The sequence below is a fragment of the Drosophila navojoa genome, chromosome 2 (genome assembly GCF_054131105.1).
Source record: "Drosophila navojoa isolate 15081-1374.11 chromosome 2, UAZ_NAV_1.0, whole genome shotgun sequence".
NCBI lineage: Eukaryota > Metazoa > Arthropoda > Insecta > Diptera > Drosophilidae > Drosophila > Drosophila navojoa.
This window is the reverse complement of record NC_142890.1, coordinates 9,050,465-9,068,657: the sequence shown is the minus strand read 5'-3', so window position 1 is coordinate 9,068,657 and position 18,193 is coordinate 9,050,465. Positions and strand designations below refer to the sequence as shown.

Here is an 18,193-nt window from a genome sequence, read left to right as displayed (position 1 = left end):
AATGTCTTACGATCCACAGCACAATAATGCATCAAAGAATTTGAATTTAACGCACATTTATGCAGACATTGATTATTTATTTAGTTTAATTAGACTAATCACAGATAAAAAGAGTTTAAATAAGCGTTGTCTACTTCCAGAGCTTGATAACACCATCGCGCGACGACGACGCTATATATATCTGGCCCTTATCCTTGCACATGAGCAAGTCAGTGATGGCATCGTGATGACTTGCTTTAGGCATATCGGGTCCCGATCTTGGACTTTCCTCTATTGAAGCGCGCATCTGTTGCGAGTCGCCTATATTATTTTTGGGAATGATTTGCTCCTCAATCACCTGACTGCCGTCGATAAGACGGGCGCTAAAAGACGCAAAGATATATATATAATATTCAATCGGTTACAGAAAATGGAGCCACTGTAACATACCTATAGTTAAAAGACACATTTGCCAAATTATCATTCGAAGCTGGCACCTTCAAAGCCGAATTCCTTGGTGAACCTATATCCCAGTACCTGATGCGCTGGTCCGAGCTACCTGTTAAGATGAACGGCGATCCGTCAACGACTCCGCTCAATATACCGCAAGTTGTGGCTGGGTCATTTTGAGTGGTATTGGTTAAGACGGGCGCTGGACTTGCCCACAGCACTGTTTGTCGTTGACCGGTCTCAATATTCCAAACCGATACCTCATTATTGGACTGAGATGCTGAGATTAGATACGATGGCTCTGTCGGATGGCAGGCAACTTTTCTTATCCAAGAATCAGCCGGATGCTTTATCTCAGTTATGGGTAGTCGGAAACGCAGGTCCCAGCAGATATGTTTGCCACCACTGGTGCCCGTTGCCAGCCAGGAGCCAGTTGGGTCTGCACAGATGGTGGTGATAACGCCATGACGCAACTCATTCTGCAATCGCCAGGCGCTGTGCTGCATGCGAGTATCCCAAGCTACGATTCCTCCATAGAGTGTGGCATAGACGATTACGCTCTGCGCCGATTGGTCATATGCATGCATATCCACGACGGGGCCATCATTAAATTCACTGCAAAGTAAGAGAAAGATGATTAGGTCGAATGAGCAACAAAAGGTTGGTAAATAACTACTTCTGATCCAAGGCCTGCTGCAGCGTCATCTTAGTGGAATTACGGTCAATGCGCATTATAAGCAAACTGCCATCCTTGCCACCCACAGCCAGTGACTGCCCAGCATCGCATGCAGCTAATGCATAAACAGGCGTATGGGCAGAATATACCTGGCGCGATTTGTTAATTCCCTGATTGCCATTTAGCTTGCTGCAGTCCCACAACCTGACAGTACCATCAATACTGCCGCTAGCAAACAACGAGCCATCCGGGCGCAGTGGCGCTAGCTTAATCACCGACTCAGAATGCTCATGTAGATGTGCCACCAATGTGCCGTTTAGGCGCCAATTCGGTGGATACGGCGTGACCAGCTTATCATAGTTGCAGCGCTGTGAGAGTGCCAGCACATTGTAGCGTCGCTTGATCTTGAGAGTCAGCGACTCCAGATCCTTGCAACACTCAGACGAACGCTCCAATGAATAGTTACGATCCGGCAAGGTATATTCTCCCAACGAAGTGGCGGCGCTCACTGTTGTTGGAGGAACTCCAAGTAACATGGCGCCGGATGCCGGACTGCCGGAGGAACCACCAGCTATGTGTGGAGTTACACCCGCATCTGAAGCCGGTGAAACTACCGCTTGTGCATGCGTATCATGAGAAGTTCCTATATGATAGATATACTTATAAGAAAATACCCAAATTGGATTCCTTTCAACTCTTACGATTGTCCAGTGTCAATTTTGTTGCCTTTTCCGCCAGTGGATACTCGTGGCAGGCAACGTGCTTGCGGCTGACCAGAATCCGCCCATTGGCTGAATTGCCATCATCGATATCTTGTTGAGCCTTGTGCTTAAGGTCTATTAGAAAAGGTTTCATTGCCAACAATTGCATCTCAATGGTCTCCGTTAATCCCTCTGATATGAGGCGTCGAAAGAGCTGTAGTGTTTTGGAAATGTGAGTGGTTCAATAGGACCGACCAAAATTACCAAAGCACTTACATTGAGCAGCGTCTGACCCATGTCATCAAATTGCGGCTGGACTCCAGGGCGTGTAATTCCTCTCCAGCGTGCACGATCTACAGCAGAACCTACAAAGTATTGAATGTCCTCCAAGCGTTGCCCTGCATCATAGATCTGTCTGCCCATTTCATCATATTGTGGTTGTGCACCGTTTCGTGCATTTTCACGCAAACGCGCGCGATCTTCAAGAGCACCAACAAAGCATTGAATATCCTGGAAGCGCAGCACACTGTCATAAATTTGCCTGGGTATGGGCGGAAACAAACAGTCTAGTAGAATGTGCGGTTTATCCACTTGTATGAGCGGCGCCTTTAAGAACTTTCCAATAGCTGGCATAATCTTACATTGCACATCAATGGCGCTCAAATTGCGGGCTGTGGTCGAAATCATGCCGCAAATCTCATGTCGAACCCACAAATTTGGATGGCACAAATAGCAGGCGGTTTCCTTGACAATCTCAGTCACGGTAGGCTTTCTTATATGTCCCAATTCTATTAGGATTGTCACCGCGCGTATGGCCTTTGCAATGACAAACTCTTCGCGATCCGTAAAGCCTTGCTGTAACAGTGGCACTAGTATATCCGATGCCTGCCAGCCCACATAGCCGGCAACACCGGCAATATTGTCATAGAATGCGCCTCGTAGATTCTTGTCCTCGTCATTGAGAAACGTCATAATGTGCGAGAGTATCACGTCGTTTGCCTTCTCTTTGCCAAAGAATGCACACAAATCACATATGCCAGACTCCATCAGGGTCTGCTTGACAATGGGTTGGGTGTCCGTCAGCAAACTTAACACCGTCTGGCGAACAATATCGTGCAATGCATTCAACTCCGCCTCGTAGCGGGGCGTGGGCATTTCATTTGGTGCATTTCGCTGTGTTTCCTCCAGAAAATATACAGCACTTTTAGCTAATGCTGCAATATTGCGAGCAAAGGCCACACGTACGATGACAGCGCTCGATTCGCTGGCCAGGTCTGCGATATAGGGCAGTATGTATTCCGGAAACACATTGGCATCGCTGCGTGGAATGTCCTTTACCATGCTCAGGCACGCAGTCAACGTTTCGATGGCCTGAACTTGCACCTTGGCTGGCGACTTTTGAGCCAGATTCAGCTGCAAAGAATATACATACATTAGATTATAAATTTGATAAATAGTCAATGACATACAATATAGGGTAATATACGATCCAGTATGGTCTCCGATGTGGTATACTTCGATAACTTTTGCAGCAGCTGTAATGCAGCGATTTTCGTGTTAGACTGTTTGAGACCCCTGATACAAGAGGTAACTACTGTTATGATTAGTATAAGACCATCTTGCTCTGGCGGTAGCCGCTCACACTTCACCGGGTCTTTCTTTTCTATGTTTTCTTTGTCTTCCTCACTGGGCGTCAAGTCCTGTACATTTGTCAGCACCTTAATGCAGTGACCAATGTCCTTGTGCAAACACTGTATCTTATCGTCCGGTGACATAATTGGAGTCGATGAGAACATTTGCAAATATGACTGCAAAAATGAGTAAAAGTACTCCGGAAACAGTTTATCGCGCTCTTGATCTAAATAATCTTCTGCACTTTTCCTATTTAATGAGTTAATGTCTATCATGGATGCCAGTAAATTACGCAGTCGCTCATTTTCAATCCCAGCCAAATGCTTCTCAACAAGATCTCGTTCGCCCTGCCTATAGGCGAGCAATTGTGATAACTCAAATGGGGCAGTGCCCTCTGTCCAAAGCTCTAGCAAGGCACAGCTGCAAATAGAAATACATATATTACGATTCATCGAAAAAATTGGCTTACTAACCCAGCAGAAAATATATCCATTGCGGGCTGTAATGTGTTGCCTGCATATGATGTGGGAACAGGTATTATAGAATCCGAATGTATAACGGACATATTTGCATTATAAGGATCATCTTCAGAAGACAGAGTCTTGACAAATCGCTCTGGAGCTATATAACAAGTGCGACGTCTACTCGTATCAAAGAAATAAGTATAGTCCGCTGGATTATCTTCTGGTAAATATGTTGGCTTGAATGAAGCAAAGTCTGACAACAGAATCCAATTCCAAGAGGTAATCAATATATTCTCAAGCTTTATATCGCCATGACAGATTTTCTGTTTGTGACACTGGTTCAGGGCGCATAAAATCTGGAATGTAATCCATTTCTTTTCCAGCACAGTGAGAAAAGGTCGCGTTGAAACGCGATCGTATAGACTATGCTTAACGTACTGCCGCATTATGTAGGCTGCTTTGTCAATGAGCTGGGATGAAAACTGATTAACGTCTGTATTAACGTCATCATTTTATTATGAACTTACCTCCACTCGCTGGAAAGGCAAACAGTTAACAGCATTGGCAAGAGTTTTTTTTATGCTCTCCAAGCGTTCTTTATGATCCTCCAAAGGTAATGTTGGATCATGTTTGACAAATACCTTGACCACTATCAATCCCTCTTCAGTTTTAGCTTTAGCCACTTTGAAAAATCGAGTACTTCCCATACTGTGGATGGGTAAGACGTCATATATGCACATACATATACACTTATGCATAATAAATAACCAGCTGTTAAATATATACTTACTTCAAGTCGAAAATAATTTCATTGCCGAACTGGCCCGAAAAATAGTGTTCCACTGCATAGATCTGCGATGGTGCAATGCCAACCAATTGATTACCCATTTTGCTTGCATTTGCACTTTATTTCTGGACGAAGCAGACCTATTATTTATGTTTGTTTGTTTTTAATTAAGCAAATGCAACTCCCACTTCTTCTAGTTGGACTCTTTTTATTCAGAGTTGCCAAATTTGCTATTTCTAGTGCTTGCCAATGACATTTGAACAGCTGTTTTGCTGTCGATAGTCAACATTCTTATCGATTATAAGAAATAATCGCGCTAATCGAAATTTTTAAAACACTCATGAAAAGAAGTGCAACTGTTAGCAAAAACGAAATCGGTCACTCAAAGTGCAAAGCACCAACAAAACAAAGAGTTGCAAATTCAGCAATATAGTCTCTGCTTGACACCTATATAAACTGAAATGTCTGTACCTTAAATCACTAGTTGAATTACGCCCTTTATTAATTTTACATAATGCGTGTCTCGTGCATCGTACTGTTCGCCTGTTCATTGGCGCTAGCTCAAGCCGGCACCTGGCGTCAATCCCAGGATTATATTTCAAGTGATGAAGTCAGACCCAGCTGGACTCACAGGCACTCCGATATGTGGCCCTGTGATGTGGCTGATTATCCTGAAGCCTATTTACTCATCCACAAAGTTGAAAAGCGTTTGCAGCGCATCGACGACGAGCAGGTGAAAAACAGGATTGTGGACTATGTTGTGGGTGAATTGAGGGACTGCAAAACAGGAAATGACATGGACGAGCACTGTGTAAAGCGTTCCATTGGTTATGCCATGTTATTTATCAACCGTCACAAACACCAGCAGCTTTAAAGTTAATAAACTAAACGTTTTATATATCAAAATAAATGACTACAAAATAATAGAAACAAAATATGTATATGTATATATGTGTGTGTGTCTAATTTCTTAATCATTTAACAATGCGTCCCTATGGTTCTCTATGGCTTTTTGGATTTGCTATATAAATGCTCTTTTAATCGTTCCTTTCGAGCATCGTCTAATGTATAACGACGCAAGATATCTCGTCTTTCAAATATCGACATCGTTATATCCTGACAATCTCGTGATGGGTGACAGAAAGTCCAACTACCGAATATGGTATCAATGCAGCCACATCTCCGACAAAAACCCACAAAGGTACCTATCAAATTGGTGTTCACATTCTGGCAGGTGACCAACATGGGCCCTCCTAAGATGCTGACCGAACTACCAGTGAATATCCACTCTGCAAGATTTTCCAGCATTTCGTGTTGGCGTGGTGGAACCGTGTCCTGAATGGTAATATTAAGTGGTCTGTTCAAAGCTGTTGACGATGACTTGAAGCGATCCCTGATCTCCGCCGGAGTCACTTTCACGCATTGCCGCCAAAGTCGATTGGTTTCAGAACGTCGAACTTTGGGCTGCATACAGGTGGGCTTGACTTCGGCCACAACGATTTTATTATCGTCTCTTATGTTGATACGTATGCCCAACAAAGCTGACTCCCAGGACCCTGTTAATTCACAGGGAGCACCTGATACGAATAGAATTTAAAGAAACTTTTTGTTCATTTCAAACCTTAGCACTTTGCTAACCGTCAGATGGCTCTGCAAAGCAGCAAGGTAGCTTCTCTGTGGATCCCTGATTAGAGCTGGCATCTTGCATGCTCTGTAATCGACTTAGAATCTTTTCCAACACGAATGCCATATTTCCATCTGCCTGTCCTTGTTGATTATTAAGGTTTGGGGCCATCATTGGTACTTGGACCCGGTTGGTCTGGCTTGCTTTTTAAAAAACTTTGTAAGACAAGCACACGATAAATCAACCAATTACTTACCTAAGGGCGACTGTCCTGGATACATGCCAGTGGCCATTGGCTGTCCACTGCCCATACCACTGGATGAAGCAATGCGCTGAGCCATCTCCACAGGCGATACATTTAACTGCTTTGCCATATTCTCAATAAGTTTTCCGCCAGTCTCTTGTGGTTGCCCAAATTTTTGAACGAGCACCTCCGGAAATGCCAAATTGGCAGACATGCCATCGTAGCGGTTATTTAAGCCACGCTTCTGGGCTTTTCTCTTAATTCCTGGACGATGCTTGGTCTGCAAGACTCTGATTATATGGTGAAGCTTGCTTTTGTTCTTGGTAAATGAAGGTAAATGTGTCAAATTGTTTCTCAATGGGATCGAGTCCTGGCTATTTTTCACGCAGACTACAGGCTGGTTAGGTCCACGCTTCGGTACCGTCATTATTTGCTGGATAACTGGATCACCCTTCCGTCGACTGCCGGGCCTCATCAGAGGCACATCGTTCCAGACCATCTGTCTGTGCTTGGAGTTAGATAAATAATATGGCTTTAGGCCACCGTTCATCTGGCTCTCCTTGTTCGGCTGCTGTCCACGTGTCTCTGACTCCGGCACCTTCATATATACAATGGATTTACCTGGTTGGCCATCTGAAAACACTTCAGCCAAATTGTCGCTCTTCATGCCATCACAGTAGCAGGGTATTAACCCATTGGATATTGTGACCGTATCACCGTCGATGGCCAAGTTGGTTGGCCTGGTGGCCTCACAGAAACATGGCGTTTGCTCTTTAGTCACTGTCTGTCCGTCACTATCGACGGCTATTATTACGGACTTTGTGGCATCGCAGTGGCATTGGGTCAACGTATTGGCGTTTACGGCTGCGCTACTTTGAGCGCGTAGTCTTTGTTCTTCGCTTAGGGCCTTGTGGGTATTCTTGTGTGCCTGCAATATATCATTCAGTTTTTTCTTATACTCTTCATAGAGACCGCCAGTTTTCACATCAGGGGACACTTTTGGAACTAGGCGTTTGACCACATTCGAGGACTGATCGCTAATTATTTTGTTTTTCCCTTGTTGGCTAGATGGTGCTAAACAGTCGTTGACATTTAATTTGATCGAGCCTACAAGACTTTCCGTTTCTGGGTTCATTTCGTCATTTATGGCTTTAACTATTTCATCAACCGGATTTGATTGTTTGAGAGTCTCTACAACGTCGACAAGTGCGTCTAATGCACTTAAGCGAACATTAGTAGCCGGAAGTGCGTTCTTATTACCAAGTAAGGTATACCCCTTTGTCTCTGGTGTTGGTCTTTTCCACACATTCACATATTTTTGATAGACTCTATTTAATTCGGCTAACCGATTCTCCATTTCATCAATATTAGCTTGTTGTATTTTGGCTGCCTCAGTCTTCTTAGCATTTTCCCCTTTGGTCTTCGAAGGCTCATCCATTTTAAGTATAACCATGCCGTGAGCAGCTGGCAGATCCTCTATTGACTTCTCCTTACCACTCTTTTCGTCCTCAACATCCTTGATTTTTTCGACCCGCGCACATTTAGCCTTTTCTGTGTTGTTGTAATCGAAGGAACTCAAACCCTTTTCCTTTGACCTTAGATCTTTAATAAAACTAATTACTTTCTCTGTATTATTCACTGCCGAATTTCCTTTAAGAGGTACTGTGGTTTTACTAATAGAACTCTCGTCGTCCTCCTCTGCTACAGCTATTCGTTTGCCTATCTGACCCACCTCTATTTTGGCATTGCCGCCGCCGCCAACACCATCCTGCAATAGCACCCTGTATGCGGTGTAGAGGCGGGGTATATCCACTTTGTTGTTTCGTTTCCATTTGGTCGTAGCGTTGGAGGGGCTTAAAAATGATTTGCTATCGGCGGTTGCGTTTGGAATCGAGAGGAGCAGCAACAGGTATATAGTTGTTATTCGAACTTCGTGCTGCCGATCATGCCAGCCAGACATTTCATTTTGTGCCTCGAATTTAAGTCGAGCATCTGGTAATCACCAAAAGTAAATTGTAAATTTTATAAGTCGAATTAGACATTTAACTCACAACAAGGTGATTTTTTATAGAATATATACGTAGAGAATTAGGAGTCGCCATAGGCAATCTCTAACTGACCAATTGACCAAAAATCTACAATTTAATAAAACAACGAAAATAAAGTTACAATGTCAAACTAAGAATTTATTCAGGATTTTTGATGTAATAATCATCAGAGTCAGAATTATTATAGTCAACGTCAGTCGTTTCTTTATTAATATTTAATATATTGTCGCTGATCTCCATATATGGATAGTAGACGTTGACATGTGGAACGAATGACTCCTTTATGACCTGCGGCGATGTCCAGCGTAGTAAATATTGTGGACTACCCAGCTTCTCATTGCTGCCTGTTAACTGACCAGCTCCAAATGGCTGCTGACCAACCATTAGACCCGTGCACTTATCATTTATGTTAAGATTGCCCACATTAGACTTGAAGATCTCGCATGCTTTACGAATAAACTGATTGTCTTGGGCAAAGATCGAAGCTGTTAGAGCGTGATTCACTTCAGTAATTTTATCCATAATCCTATATAAGTTCTCGTCTTGATAGACATAGACACATAGAATGGGTCCTAACAGTTCCTCTTTGCACAGAAAGTCATCGAGATTTTCAACAAGCACAATGGTGGGATCCACATAGTAGCCACGGCCCTTGGAGCAAGTTCCGCCAATTAACATTTTACATTCGGAGTTGTTATGTATGTACTTGAGATATGTGAAAAGCCGATGATATGCCTTCCTATCAATGAGCGCCGAGTAAAAACAGTCACAGTAGGTTGCATCGCTAACAAACAGCCGTTTGGTAATCCTCAGCAGTGGTTTCTCGATTTTCGTCTTCCACAATGATTCGGGCACGTACAGCATAGAGCAGGAGGAACATTTTTGGCCAGCATATTCGAACGCTGCGCGCACGGTACAGGCTACAGCAACTTCTGGATTTGCCGACGGGTGCAGGAAGTGAAAGTTCTTGCCACCACAATCGCCAACTAACCGAGGATAGTTCTTATAAGTATCAATACGCTGTCCAACCATCTTCCAAAGCAACTTCAACACCGCAGAAGTACCGGTAAAGTGAATGCCCGCCAAGTCAGGGTTACAAGTAATGGCCGTGGAAAATATCGTTGGCTCAGCTGGGACGAAGTTAACAACTCCCTCAGGTACGCCTGCCTCTCGCATAGCCTGGAACACATACCAGTTTGACAACACAGCGGAATCTGAAGGCTTCCAGAGCACAGCATTGCCCATTAAGGCCGGTGTATACGCCAAGTTGCCAGCGATGCTGGTATAATTGAATGGACTGATGGCGGCTACAAATCCAGAAAGCCCCCGTAACACCATATGGTTGCGACACGACTCTGGTTGGCCGTTAACTGGCTCGTAATTGGCTAAGTCTCGTAGGAAAATAGGGTTGATGCGCATGAAGTCCACCAATTCCACGAGATCCATTTCCGCCTGACAGAGAGTCTTCCCCTGACCAAGCATCGTTGCCGCCACAATCTTAAAACGATATTTCGTAGCAATTAAATTAGCAGCCTTTTCCCAAATGGCCATGCGCTCCCTTAACGTCGTTTTATCCCATTTTTGCTGCGCTTGAGTAGCCGAACTGATAGCCCGGTCAATTAATTCTCTATTTGCGTGGGAGTAACTATATGATTTGAAATTAGGCGATTAAAATACATAGATATTGGATTTATATTTTTCTGGAGTCATACCGTGCAATAAAATGTTCTATATTGTAAGGTATTATTTGCGCAAGCTCACATTTCTTAAAAATTTCCTTGCCGTTTATTACGATTGGGACCGGCTCTATTTTATTAAGAATTGCCTTAAGTTCAGCTTTCACCTGATTACGTTCATCAGATCCAGCCTTGTATTGCAGCATACGTTCATTTTGTATTGGTAACATATTAAAATGCTCAGTTATTATATTTTCTACTGGACAATTGCGCAAACTTGAAATTGAAAAACACCGAGCAAACGCGGGCAAATTGAACGATAATCTGAAAATGTTATCGTATATTTAATGGTGCTTATTGCTGAAACTATCGATAGATCGATATGTACGCCAGTACAGTAAATTGAATAAAACAGCTGTTTGTATGTTGTTTGTTTTTATGCAATAAATCGATGCGTTTGTTTAATAATGCAACTTACGCGAGTTTTGTTGAAGCCTCGAGCCTCAGAAGTGCTGACCGCTTATTTAAAACAATGCCATGAGCCATTTTGGACATCATATTTTGTTAAAGTGAGCAAAGTACGAGCGAACGTCTACAAATATTCTATAATACCATGAATAAAGTTTAAGGATGTTCAAAACGATCAGCGCGGAATGTCGCACTTCAATTGGACGCTCGATACGGGCACAAATTACCATATATTACGCACAGGCTGTTATCCGTACATGAAGTACCACTGCAGCAAACGTGAGGTAGCAGATCTATCGATGGAGGACAAATTCTTTCGCTTTCTAAAAGTTATAAACTTGGGTGAGTGCCCTCAGGAAGAAGAATCTGTAAGAGTATCAATCCGTATTTGTCACAGGCCTCCCTATGCTCTTCTATGGACTTGCAGCCATTCGTTTAATAAGCCATACAGAAATGGTTCGAGTCAACGATGCGGAAGAGGTACCTATTTATTTTCTTTACGCCGAAGATAAAGGGTCTAGATTTTGAATTTAACTAAAAAGTGTCGGAATTAATAATTTTGTTCGTAGAACTTTTCTCTGAACATATACTAATGTTTATTGTTCAACAATAACATACAAACCTGACTACATTTTGAAATATGTTTAACAAGGGGTAAAACGAAAATAAAAAAAAAAAAAAACAAAAACAAATATCTTAATTCTTGCAGTCAAATGTGGGATTTTCACAGGTATCATCGTAATTATCTAGTAATAGTGGTTCTAACGAAGCAGCAAATTGACTCAGCGAACATGGTGAATCACAATTGGGTATGCTGAGCTCCTTGGGGAATTTGTCCTCACTATTAAAATAGTATACCAGCTGTGTGTAGATTAAATACATTAGAATATAGTTAATTAGATTAGCAATAGAAGTAAACCTTGATATACCTTCACTTCGAAATCTCCATCAGCGAAAGATTTGCTGTGATGCAGCTCAAAGACTAATGCCGAGGCATATTCTGGGAGCTTAGCCGTCTGATCCAAAATTCCCATTGAGTTCATAACATTCACCAGGGTAACATCATGGCCTGCATACAAAAATATCTTACGATCCGGATTCAAATTCTTTTTGCGTTTGTTCTGCATTTTCTTGAGTATTTCTGTGAGAAAAGCACCGCCCTTGATACGTTTCATGAGATGTGTTTCGGTAAACAGAGCATAGCTGCGTTCAGCCAACGATCGCATTTCCTCTGGGTATATGTTCTCAGTCCAATCCGGCAGGGTAAGGCTGACTTCCTCTTCTGTTTTTAATGTGGTATACAACATTTCCACATCAAGCACATTGGAAATGTTCTGCAAAGTGAAAATGAATTGCTGTAGGAAACATTCGATGTGAGTAATTACCTTGCCCGTGTTCTTTGTGAGAAGCTTATATAGCTCCTTGTTTTCCTCGTTTAACTTTTCAAGATCTGGTGGCGGGTTTTTGTATAGCTTCTGTAGTATGCTCTCATATTTAGCGCAGGGCTTTTTCTGTGCCAACAACTACAAATAGGAGAAAATAAAAATTTAAAGCTATGAATTGGATATTTCGAGTTAAAACTTACAATGTCATCGTTACGTGCTAGGGTGTTTACGGCCACCGGCTGCCAGGGTATGGGCAACACATTATTATTATCCAGCGGCGGCATCAGGCCGGCCAATACGCTTTGAGCGCTCATCTAAAAGATAACTACCAACTGATAAGACACACAGTTCTCTTATCATCAGACAAATTTGTTTGACTTTGACGCACCACACAGCGTTCCGCGGCGGAGCTTAGAACATGCACTTGCTGCTGTGTGTAAATGCTGTTCGATGGCAACAGTCGATAGTAGCGCATGCGCAGATTTTGCCCCAATTTGTATGACTGCAAGCTGCCTTTCTGCAAATAGAGAAAATGCACTTAAAGGCTTTCAGCAATATTGAATTTTGCTTGCGTGATTATATCTCACCTGTGTGAGGGCACCAAGGCCTTCCTGCCAGTCGTGCGCTGCATGTGGATCATTGGGATAGAAGCCGCTCGGATTCTTGGCACCATGGCGGAACAGCTGTAGAAATCAAACAATCGATGCACATACATACATACATACATATGTAAATGAAATAGTTGAAATGCGCATTCTAATTGGATAGATGCTTGGCTAATGCTCACAATTGATATCATGCGTAGCTTTTTCAAGCCCTGCTCGTCGTTGCTATCTCCGAAAACGAAATAAGCCATCATTACAATGCATAAAGCGCTGCCCAGTAATATGACTGATATTTTGGTGCCACGTCGTGATTTGCAGTCGAAAGGCGACATTTTCTATAAAATTCCTTATAATTTCTTGTTTTCTGCTGCAGTTTATTAATATATGTATATAGGTGTTTGCACTACAACACTTTGATTTTTTCACAACCTAAAAATAGTATTTGTTTATTTGCTATATGAACTGTTATTGCTTTAACCACATATGCGCCGATATTCCCCATGCGCACATCCGACAACTACGAAGACTACGCGGCAACTGAGCAAGCAGTGATAGACAGCTTGGCCACCACGAGCACAGACGCAAATCCGCTGAGCGCAAAAGAGTATTGTAACTGAACAGAGCAGAGCGAGAGTGTAATAACGCTCCCACACTCACATTGAAGAGCATCAAACAATCGCATCTCAGCAAGCATAGACGCACGAGAGCTGGGAGACATTGACGGTGGAACCGAGAAAGAGAGAGAGAGAGAGAGAGACTATTGACATACAAGTGCTAATAATCAAAGACCCCATTGGAAATTGAAGCCGCCACCTTATAAACTTAGTGAACTAAAAGAATATATCAAGCTTGGGTTTATATAATTTACTTCTTTAAGCAGGCTTACGTTTTACAAACGAAGAAACACTGAATGGTTACAGTAAATAATATTTATGTGTATGTTTTGTTAGATAAATATTATAGTAGAAAAAAATATATATATGCATATACATATGAGTAGCATCAGGACTTTTAAGACACGTATCATTCTTGCCGTAACTCAACCGCAATGATTAAATAATTGATTGTTGGTCGGATATGTTGTTTTAAGCGCTGCGGCAAGCCTGCCATTGATCCATAAATATAATTAACTCGAAAATCTACGAACTAGCTTCCTGCTCGTTCTCGGACTCACTGGAGGGCTCCTCCACCAAATAGCCCTGTTTTGCACGATAGATATTTTTCTTTCTCCTTGGCTTATTTGTGGTCTTTGGCTCTGCAGCTACGGCTTCTACGTTGCTCGTCTCATATTCATCTTCTTTGGCCATATTTTTTGTTTGATCTTCCTGAACGGGAACAGATGCTAGGTATGCGGTATGCGGCTCCTCCTGCCGACCAAACTCGAAAATGGCTTGTTGTTGAGGATACTGAACAGTGTCGTAGACAAACTCACGATGCTGATCACTATCGTTAGCCATAGCCAAATGGTTTTGCAGATTAGAAAAATATCCGTTAGCGCAATAGGTATCCGTATGTAAGGGCCAGTGTACGGATCCGTAGGTGTACTCCCGAGCTTCTGGCACCACAAGCTCGTAAAATTCCAGTGTGGTAGTACGATAACAGTGCCTTGACATAATGAACTCCTACTACTGCCGACTTCCTGTATATATATCTATATATATATGTGTTTTGCTCTGCCCCGTGCACTTTTTCGCTCGCAAGACTTCCCAATGGCGTGCTCAATATGACTGATTTCCAATTACAATAGCCCCTGTATAGCAGCAGCTTCTATGGGCGCGTCCTGATTGACAACACTAAGGCTAAGGCAAGAAGTAGGTGCGCACCGCGCAATGCCGCAACAGATGAAACTACAGATTAATTTCAAAGATCATTAGACCATATATATGTTCTTAAATCAGCTCAAAAGTCGCTCAATGGGCTGGATTGCTGTGAGAGACGATTCGCTGGCACTGAAAGGCGAGAAATAATTTTGAATTTCATAGAAAATTGTAAATTTTGAACTAACTAATGTGTCAATACAAACAAGACGTGCTATTCGTTTAAAAAATATGTGTTTTTAGACTAACTAATTTGCTATTTATTGTAGGTATTACATCTTAAATGTAAGCACAGTCTTTGGTCCCACATCTGGTGGGCATATACACTAACTACTGCAAGCCGACGTTGTCAACTACCACCGAGCACATAGCGTTCTGTATCCAGCTCCTCGTCAGAGTACTGCTGTTCCATGCGTTCGCACTCGCTATGCTTCGAGCAGCGCTTATACAGCATATAGCCGCCCCAAACGCTCAGCGGCAGCAGCGCCAATCCCAGTGGCATGAGAAACAGAAGCAGAAATTCTCGAGGATCGCTGGTATCGTCAGTGACGAGCTCATCGCTGTTGGTGTAGTCCACCCAGTACTCCATAGCATCGTCAGACGGCAATACTTCGAGATAGGCCTCCCGGATCTTGTGGCCGCGATAGCTAATGGCCACGCATGCGTAGTAGCCAGCATCCCTGACCCTCACACTGTTAATGATCAGCTTACTGAGGTAGATCTGTGGACTGACGAGCTTCTCGGGCGATGTGGAGAGCAGCTCATATGTGCGTCCATTGTAGCGCACAATATGAGCACTAAAATTTGACGAGCCTTGTGTGGGATGTGGCATATCCGGAGCAGAGGCATATGCTGCATATCCATGCCGTCGAAACCATTTAATAGTCAAATGCTCCTCGCTATGCACACGACACTGAAAAACCACTCGGCTGTCCTGAATGGCTGTCTTATTGCTGGGATAGGCATCCAGGAACTCTGGTGCAGCAAGCGAGTTGTCTGAAAAGAGTATGAACAAGTTAGCTAAGAGCCGAACCGACTACAATGCGTGATGCACTCACTCTTAACGTCCAGCTGATAGGTGCGCACAAGTTGCACGTCCACCGCCTGAGTGGCATCCCATACATGTGGATTGATGCTGCACTTGTACAGGCCCGAGTATCGCTCCGTCACATTGCGCAGCCACAGCTCGGCGCGACAGAGTGTCGACTCGCAAGGCAGGGCGGTCCAATCGTCGCCAGAGTCCAGCTGGTAGCAATTATTGTCGCTGCATTGCTATAAATACAGGAAATATTGCTATTAGCCTCATGGCCTCACGATGCCTTTCTCAAGGACTATCATGCTCACCTTAAAGTACCAGTGTATCTTAATGTCCGCCAGCCTGCGCTCATCCAGCAGTCCCGTTAGGTTGCACTGTAACCGGACGTCGTAGCCGGCACGTTGCTGTATCAGCTCTGTGTTCTCTGCCAAAATATGCAATCAGACAATCAGTTAAGAATGAAATCATAAATTGTTTCGTTCAATTATGCGAAAAAAAAAAATCTTATCAAAATGTCTTGCAAAACAAAAACGAAAATGATAAATAGGTACAAGTTGCAAGAATCGCGATGGTATGCAAAGTGTGTATAGCCTCTACAATCACTTCAAGAACTCCGTTTGCAAAATAATTATTTTGAACCTCGTACACCCACCTGTATAGTCTATAAAGTACGCAAACGTCGTGGACAGTCCACATAATCCAATTAGCAACCAGATGGCGTCAAAGCGTTGTTGCCGCAGGTGTTTCATTATACTTATTGTCATCAACATCATTTGCATTTGTTTTAACAAAGCTTCGACACGGCTTTGCGCATTATATAAAAGTATTAAAGCTCCTCAACCAACTAAAATTATATTAGGCATTTCAATTTTGGTGAATGTGAAAAAATTTAAGCTAAATTGTAATATTTTATTAAAGTCTCACGGATCGGCGTATATTTAAATAGGTTTTCTTCTGTAGTATCATAACATATTTCAGAAACACTTAAACTTATTAAGTTTAACTATTAGCAGCGAAATGATCGATTTTATTTTTTCAATTTAATTGTAAACATTTTCTGCTCGTTTCGATGCTGCTCAGGTTTATCTATATATATATATATAAATACATATATGTACACATATATATTTATGTATTTATTTATTTAGACGTTGCATTTCTCAGTGTTGCTCGCACACATTTTTCACACATTTTATTGGCCGCTTTCGGCCGTTGAGTGTACAATTTTGGTTTTGTTTATTTACTTGGCCATTTAATTCGGGTGATCCACATACAAATAGTGCGAGTACACCCACATACACACACTGACGCATATATACTTATACATACATAGATGTATGTATGTATGCACATTCAAATCCTTGGCTCACATAGAATAGCGACAGAGACCCCATTTATACAAAACAATAAATCATAAATGCGATAATGCCCATTTATCAAATCGCTACCCACTAAATGGGCGCGTCGATGAAAAACACTTGAACCAAAACAATTTGAACACTGGCCCTAATTGATACTGTGAGAATACGAAAAACTAACTTGTATTCAAAAATCTCTACTGAATTAAAAGAAAAGAATTTTATAAGATATATAATGCATTTGGAATATACTATTTCTGCATATGAAACCATAAGTTATGTTGATTTGATACTATGATACAGTAATGTCAACGGACTCATACTATATGTTATAGTTATATATTTATATATATGTACATATTTGTATGTTAATCGTTTCAACACTAATTTGCATTGCGATGCACCAAATGCCAATAAAATAGACTTGTCTAAACGGACCGACTAGCCCGACGGATTGTCTGTTTATATAGCAGCTACCAGACGCATGATCCATTTGTATGTTAGATTTATCACAGTTGCCCCCAATTTGATTGGCATTCACTCAATTGATTTATATGATATCATTTATTAGCTCGTTTCATGCAACAAAATATCTATTGCTTGATAGACAATTTGTTTATGGCAAGCAAAGCACTTTGGAAAGAAACAAAAACAATAACAAAACGAAAACTACGCGCAGTTACAGGCGCCCAGAACTAATGGACACACGATCGTGATGGACTTTGACGATCGACTGTTTGGTAACTTAGTTCTTAATCACTTCAAGAAGCACGTCAAATCGAAACTTGCTGATATGGCCAGTATATGTATGTATGTATATATATATAAATATGTATATGCACATATATATATTTATTTGATGAATGCGCCGAGGCAGCAGACAATTTGTGCTGATATAGGCGTCTTGTGTTACCTAATGCTCCATCACGGAATCAATTGCGGCCCGTAGCTAAAACATTGCCATATTCGCAAAAGGCGCGCATCCAAAACCAAAACCAAAGCGTGCAAACATTTTATTGTACATGTGTTTTTGTATTATTTTCGAAAAGATTTTGTTGTTTGCTTATTTTTTTTTCTCCCTCTCTCTCTCTCTAACTATTGTTATTGCTGTTGTATTTCACTAGGTAAATAGCACTCGTATGGTATTGTAGACACATCGATCTCTGGGATCGTATTGTGTGCGTCCGTACGATCGGCTGGCTATCAACAAACTACTGTAATACACGAATCGAACAAGTGTTAC

At 42.1% G+C, this 18,193-nt stretch overlaps 7 protein-coding genes and 1 long non-coding RNA gene across 11 annotated transcripts; 2 read left to right on the top strand and 6 right to left on the bottom strand.

The window, feature by feature from the left end:
* Positions 1–56: 56 nt before the first annotated feature.
* Positions 57–4,931, bottom strand: Vps15 (vacuolar protein sorting 15). The gene is made up of 9 exons (XM_018108483.3): positions 4,693–4,931; positions 4,430–4,610; positions 3,912–4,372; positions 3,276–3,858; positions 2,083–3,219; positions 1,807–2,020; positions 1,106–1,748; positions 430–1,044; positions 57–362 (listed from the first exon to the last, which is right to left on the bottom strand). Exons 1-9 carry the CDS (start codon positions 4,788–4,790, stop codon positions 131–133), a joined length of 4,164 nt encoding a protein of 1,387 aa, XP_017963972.1. The 5' UTR covers positions 4,791–4,931; the 3' UTR covers positions 57–130.
* Positions 4,932–5,203: 272 nt separating this feature from the next.
* fit (female-specific independent of transformer) lies at positions 5,204–5,624 on the top strand. The gene has a single exon (XM_018108623.3). The coding sequence runs from the start codon at positions 5,204–5,206 to the stop codon at positions 5,561–5,563; it is 360 nt and encodes a 119-aa protein (XP_017964112.1). The 3' UTR covers positions 5,564–5,624.
* LOC108656443 (uncharacterized) lies at positions 5,209–8,613 on the bottom strand. The gene is made up of 3 exons (XM_018108508.3): positions 6,570–8,613; positions 6,328–6,516; positions 5,209–6,266 (listed from the first exon to the last, which is right to left on the bottom strand). Exons 1-3 carry the CDS (start codon positions 8,515–8,517, stop codon positions 5,692–5,694), a joined length of 2,712 nt encoding a protein of 903 aa, XP_017963997.1. The 5' UTR covers positions 8,518–8,613; the 3' UTR covers positions 5,209–5,691.
* Positions 8,614–8,722: 109 nt separating this feature from the next.
* Positions 8,723–10,884, bottom strand: P5CDh2 (delta-1-Pyrroline-5-carboxylate dehydrogenase 2). Its single transcript, XM_018108550.3, has 3 exons — positions 10,760–10,884; positions 10,318–10,605; positions 8,723–10,250 (listed from the first exon to the last, which is right to left on the bottom strand). Exons 1-3 carry the CDS (start codon positions 10,837–10,839, stop codon positions 8,744–8,746), a joined length of 1,875 nt encoding a protein of 624 aa, XP_017964039.1. The 5' UTR covers positions 10,840–10,884; the 3' UTR covers positions 8,723–8,743.
* On the top strand, positions 10,753–11,375 carry LOC149092109 (uncharacterized). Its single transcript, XR_016196801.1, has 2 exons — positions 10,753–10,850; positions 10,905–11,375. It is a non-coding gene; the product is annotated as an uncharacterized LOC149092109 (long non-coding RNA).
* LOC108656472 (lysosomal acid phosphatase) lies at positions 11,320–13,293 on the bottom strand. The gene is made up of 7 exons (XM_018108575.2): positions 12,922–13,293; positions 12,722–12,817; positions 12,523–12,651; positions 12,335–12,448; positions 12,135–12,272; positions 11,679–12,083; positions 11,320–11,610 (listed from the first exon to the last, which is right to left on the bottom strand). Exons 1-7 carry the CDS (start codon positions 13,069–13,071, stop codon positions 11,446–11,448), a joined length of 1,197 nt encoding a protein of 398 aa, XP_017964064.1. The 5' UTR covers positions 13,072–13,293; the 3' UTR covers positions 11,320–11,445.
* Positions 13,294–13,588: 295 nt separating this feature from the next.
* LOC149092108 (uncharacterized) lies at positions 13,589–14,768 on the bottom strand. The gene has a single exon (XM_089257483.1). The coding sequence runs from the start codon at positions 14,350–14,352 to the stop codon at positions 13,879–13,881; it is 474 nt and encodes a 157-aa protein (XP_089113609.1). The 5' UTR covers positions 14,353–14,768; the 3' UTR covers positions 13,589–13,878.
* Positions 14,769–14,771: 3 nt separating this feature from the next.
* On the bottom strand, positions 14,772–18,179 carry LOC108656484 (uncharacterized). Of its 4 annotated transcripts, XM_089257468.1 has the most exons (6): positions 17,864–18,179; positions 16,837–17,108; positions 16,245–16,436; positions 15,901–16,016; positions 15,615–15,828; positions 14,772–15,552 (listed from the first exon to the last, which is right to left on the bottom strand). In XM_089257468.1, exons 3-6 carry the CDS (start codon positions 16,369–16,371, stop codon positions 14,906–14,908), a joined length of 1,104 nt encoding a protein of 367 aa, XP_089113594.1. In that variant the 5' UTR covers positions 16,372–16,436; positions 16,837–17,108; positions 17,864–18,179; the 3' UTR covers positions 14,772–14,905. The 4 variants fall into 4 exon arrangements, with proteins under 4 accessions (XP_089113594.1, XP_089113591.1, XP_017964073.1 ...); XM_089257465.1 differs by lacking the exon at positions 16,837–17,108 and having other exon boundaries at positions 17,389–18,179; XM_018108584.3 differs by lacking the exon at positions 16,837–17,108 and having other exon boundaries at positions 17,864–18,178.
* Between the last annotated feature and the right edge of the window lie 14 nt (positions 18,180–18,193).

Coding starts and splice junctions, on each gene's coding strand:
- Vps15 (XM_018108483.3), bottom strand. CDS start 4,790: ATGGGTAATCAATTGGTTGGCATTGCACCATCGCAGATCTATGCAGTG. Junction 4,373..4,429: donor TGCCTTTCCAGCGAGTGGAG/GTAAGTTCATAA, acceptor TTTTCATCCCAG/CTCATTGACAAAGCAGCCTA. Junction 3,220..3,275: donor ATCGTATATTACCCTATATT/GTATGTCATTGA, acceptor TATTCTTTGCAG/CTGAATCTGGCTCAAAAGTC.
- fit (XM_018108623.3), top strand. CDS start 5,204: ATGCGTGTCTCGTGCATCGTACTGTTCGCCTGTTCATTGGCGCTAGCT.
- LOC108656443 (XM_018108508.3), bottom strand. CDS start 8,517: ATGTCTGGCTGGCATGATCGGCAGCACGAAGTTCGAATAACAACTATA. Junction 6,517..6,569: donor TCCAGGACAGTCGCCCTTAG/GTAAGTAATTGG, acceptor TTTTTTAAAAAG/CAAGCCAGACCAACCGGGTC. Junction 6,267..6,327: donor CTTTGCAGAGCCATCTGACG/GTTAGCAAAGTG, acceptor TATTCGTATCAG/GTGCTCCCTGTGAATTAACA.
- P5CDh2 (XM_018108550.3), bottom strand. CDS start 10,839: ATGATGTCCAAAATGGCTCATGGCATTGTTTTAAATAAGCGGTCAGCA. Junction 10,606..10,759: donor GAGGCTTCAACAAAACTCGC/GTAAGTTGCATT, acceptor TAACATTTTCAG/ATTATCGTTCAATTTGCCCG. Junction 10,251..10,317: donor ATAGAACATTTTATTGCACG/GTATGACTCCAG, acceptor CAAATCATATAG/TTACTCCCACGCAAATAGAG.
- LOC108656472 (XM_018108575.2), bottom strand. CDS start 13,071: ATGTCGCCTTTCGACTGCAAATCACGACGTGGCACCAAAATATCAGTC. Junction 12,818..12,921: donor AGCTACGCATGATATCAATT/GTGAGCATTAGC, acceptor TGATTTCTACAG/CTGTTCCGCCATGGTGCCAA. Junction 12,652..12,721: donor GCCTTGGTGCCCTCACACAG/GTGAGATATAAT, acceptor CTCTATTTGCAG/AAAGGCAGCTTGCAGTCATA.
- LOC149092108 (XM_089257483.1), bottom strand. CDS start 14,352: ATGTCAAGGCACTGTTATCGTACTACCACACTGGAATTTTACGAGCTT.
- LOC108656484 (XM_089257465.1), bottom strand. CDS start 16,371: ATGCAAATGATGTTGATGACAATAAGTATAATGAAACACCTGCGGCAA. Junction 15,829..15,900: donor AGATACACTGGTACTTTAAG/GTGAGCATGATA, acceptor CTGTATTTATAG/CAATGCAGCGACAATAATTG. Junction 15,553..15,614: donor CTATCAGCTGGACGTTAAGA/GTGAGTGCATCA, acceptor TACTCTTTTCAG/ACAACTCGCTTGCTGCACCA.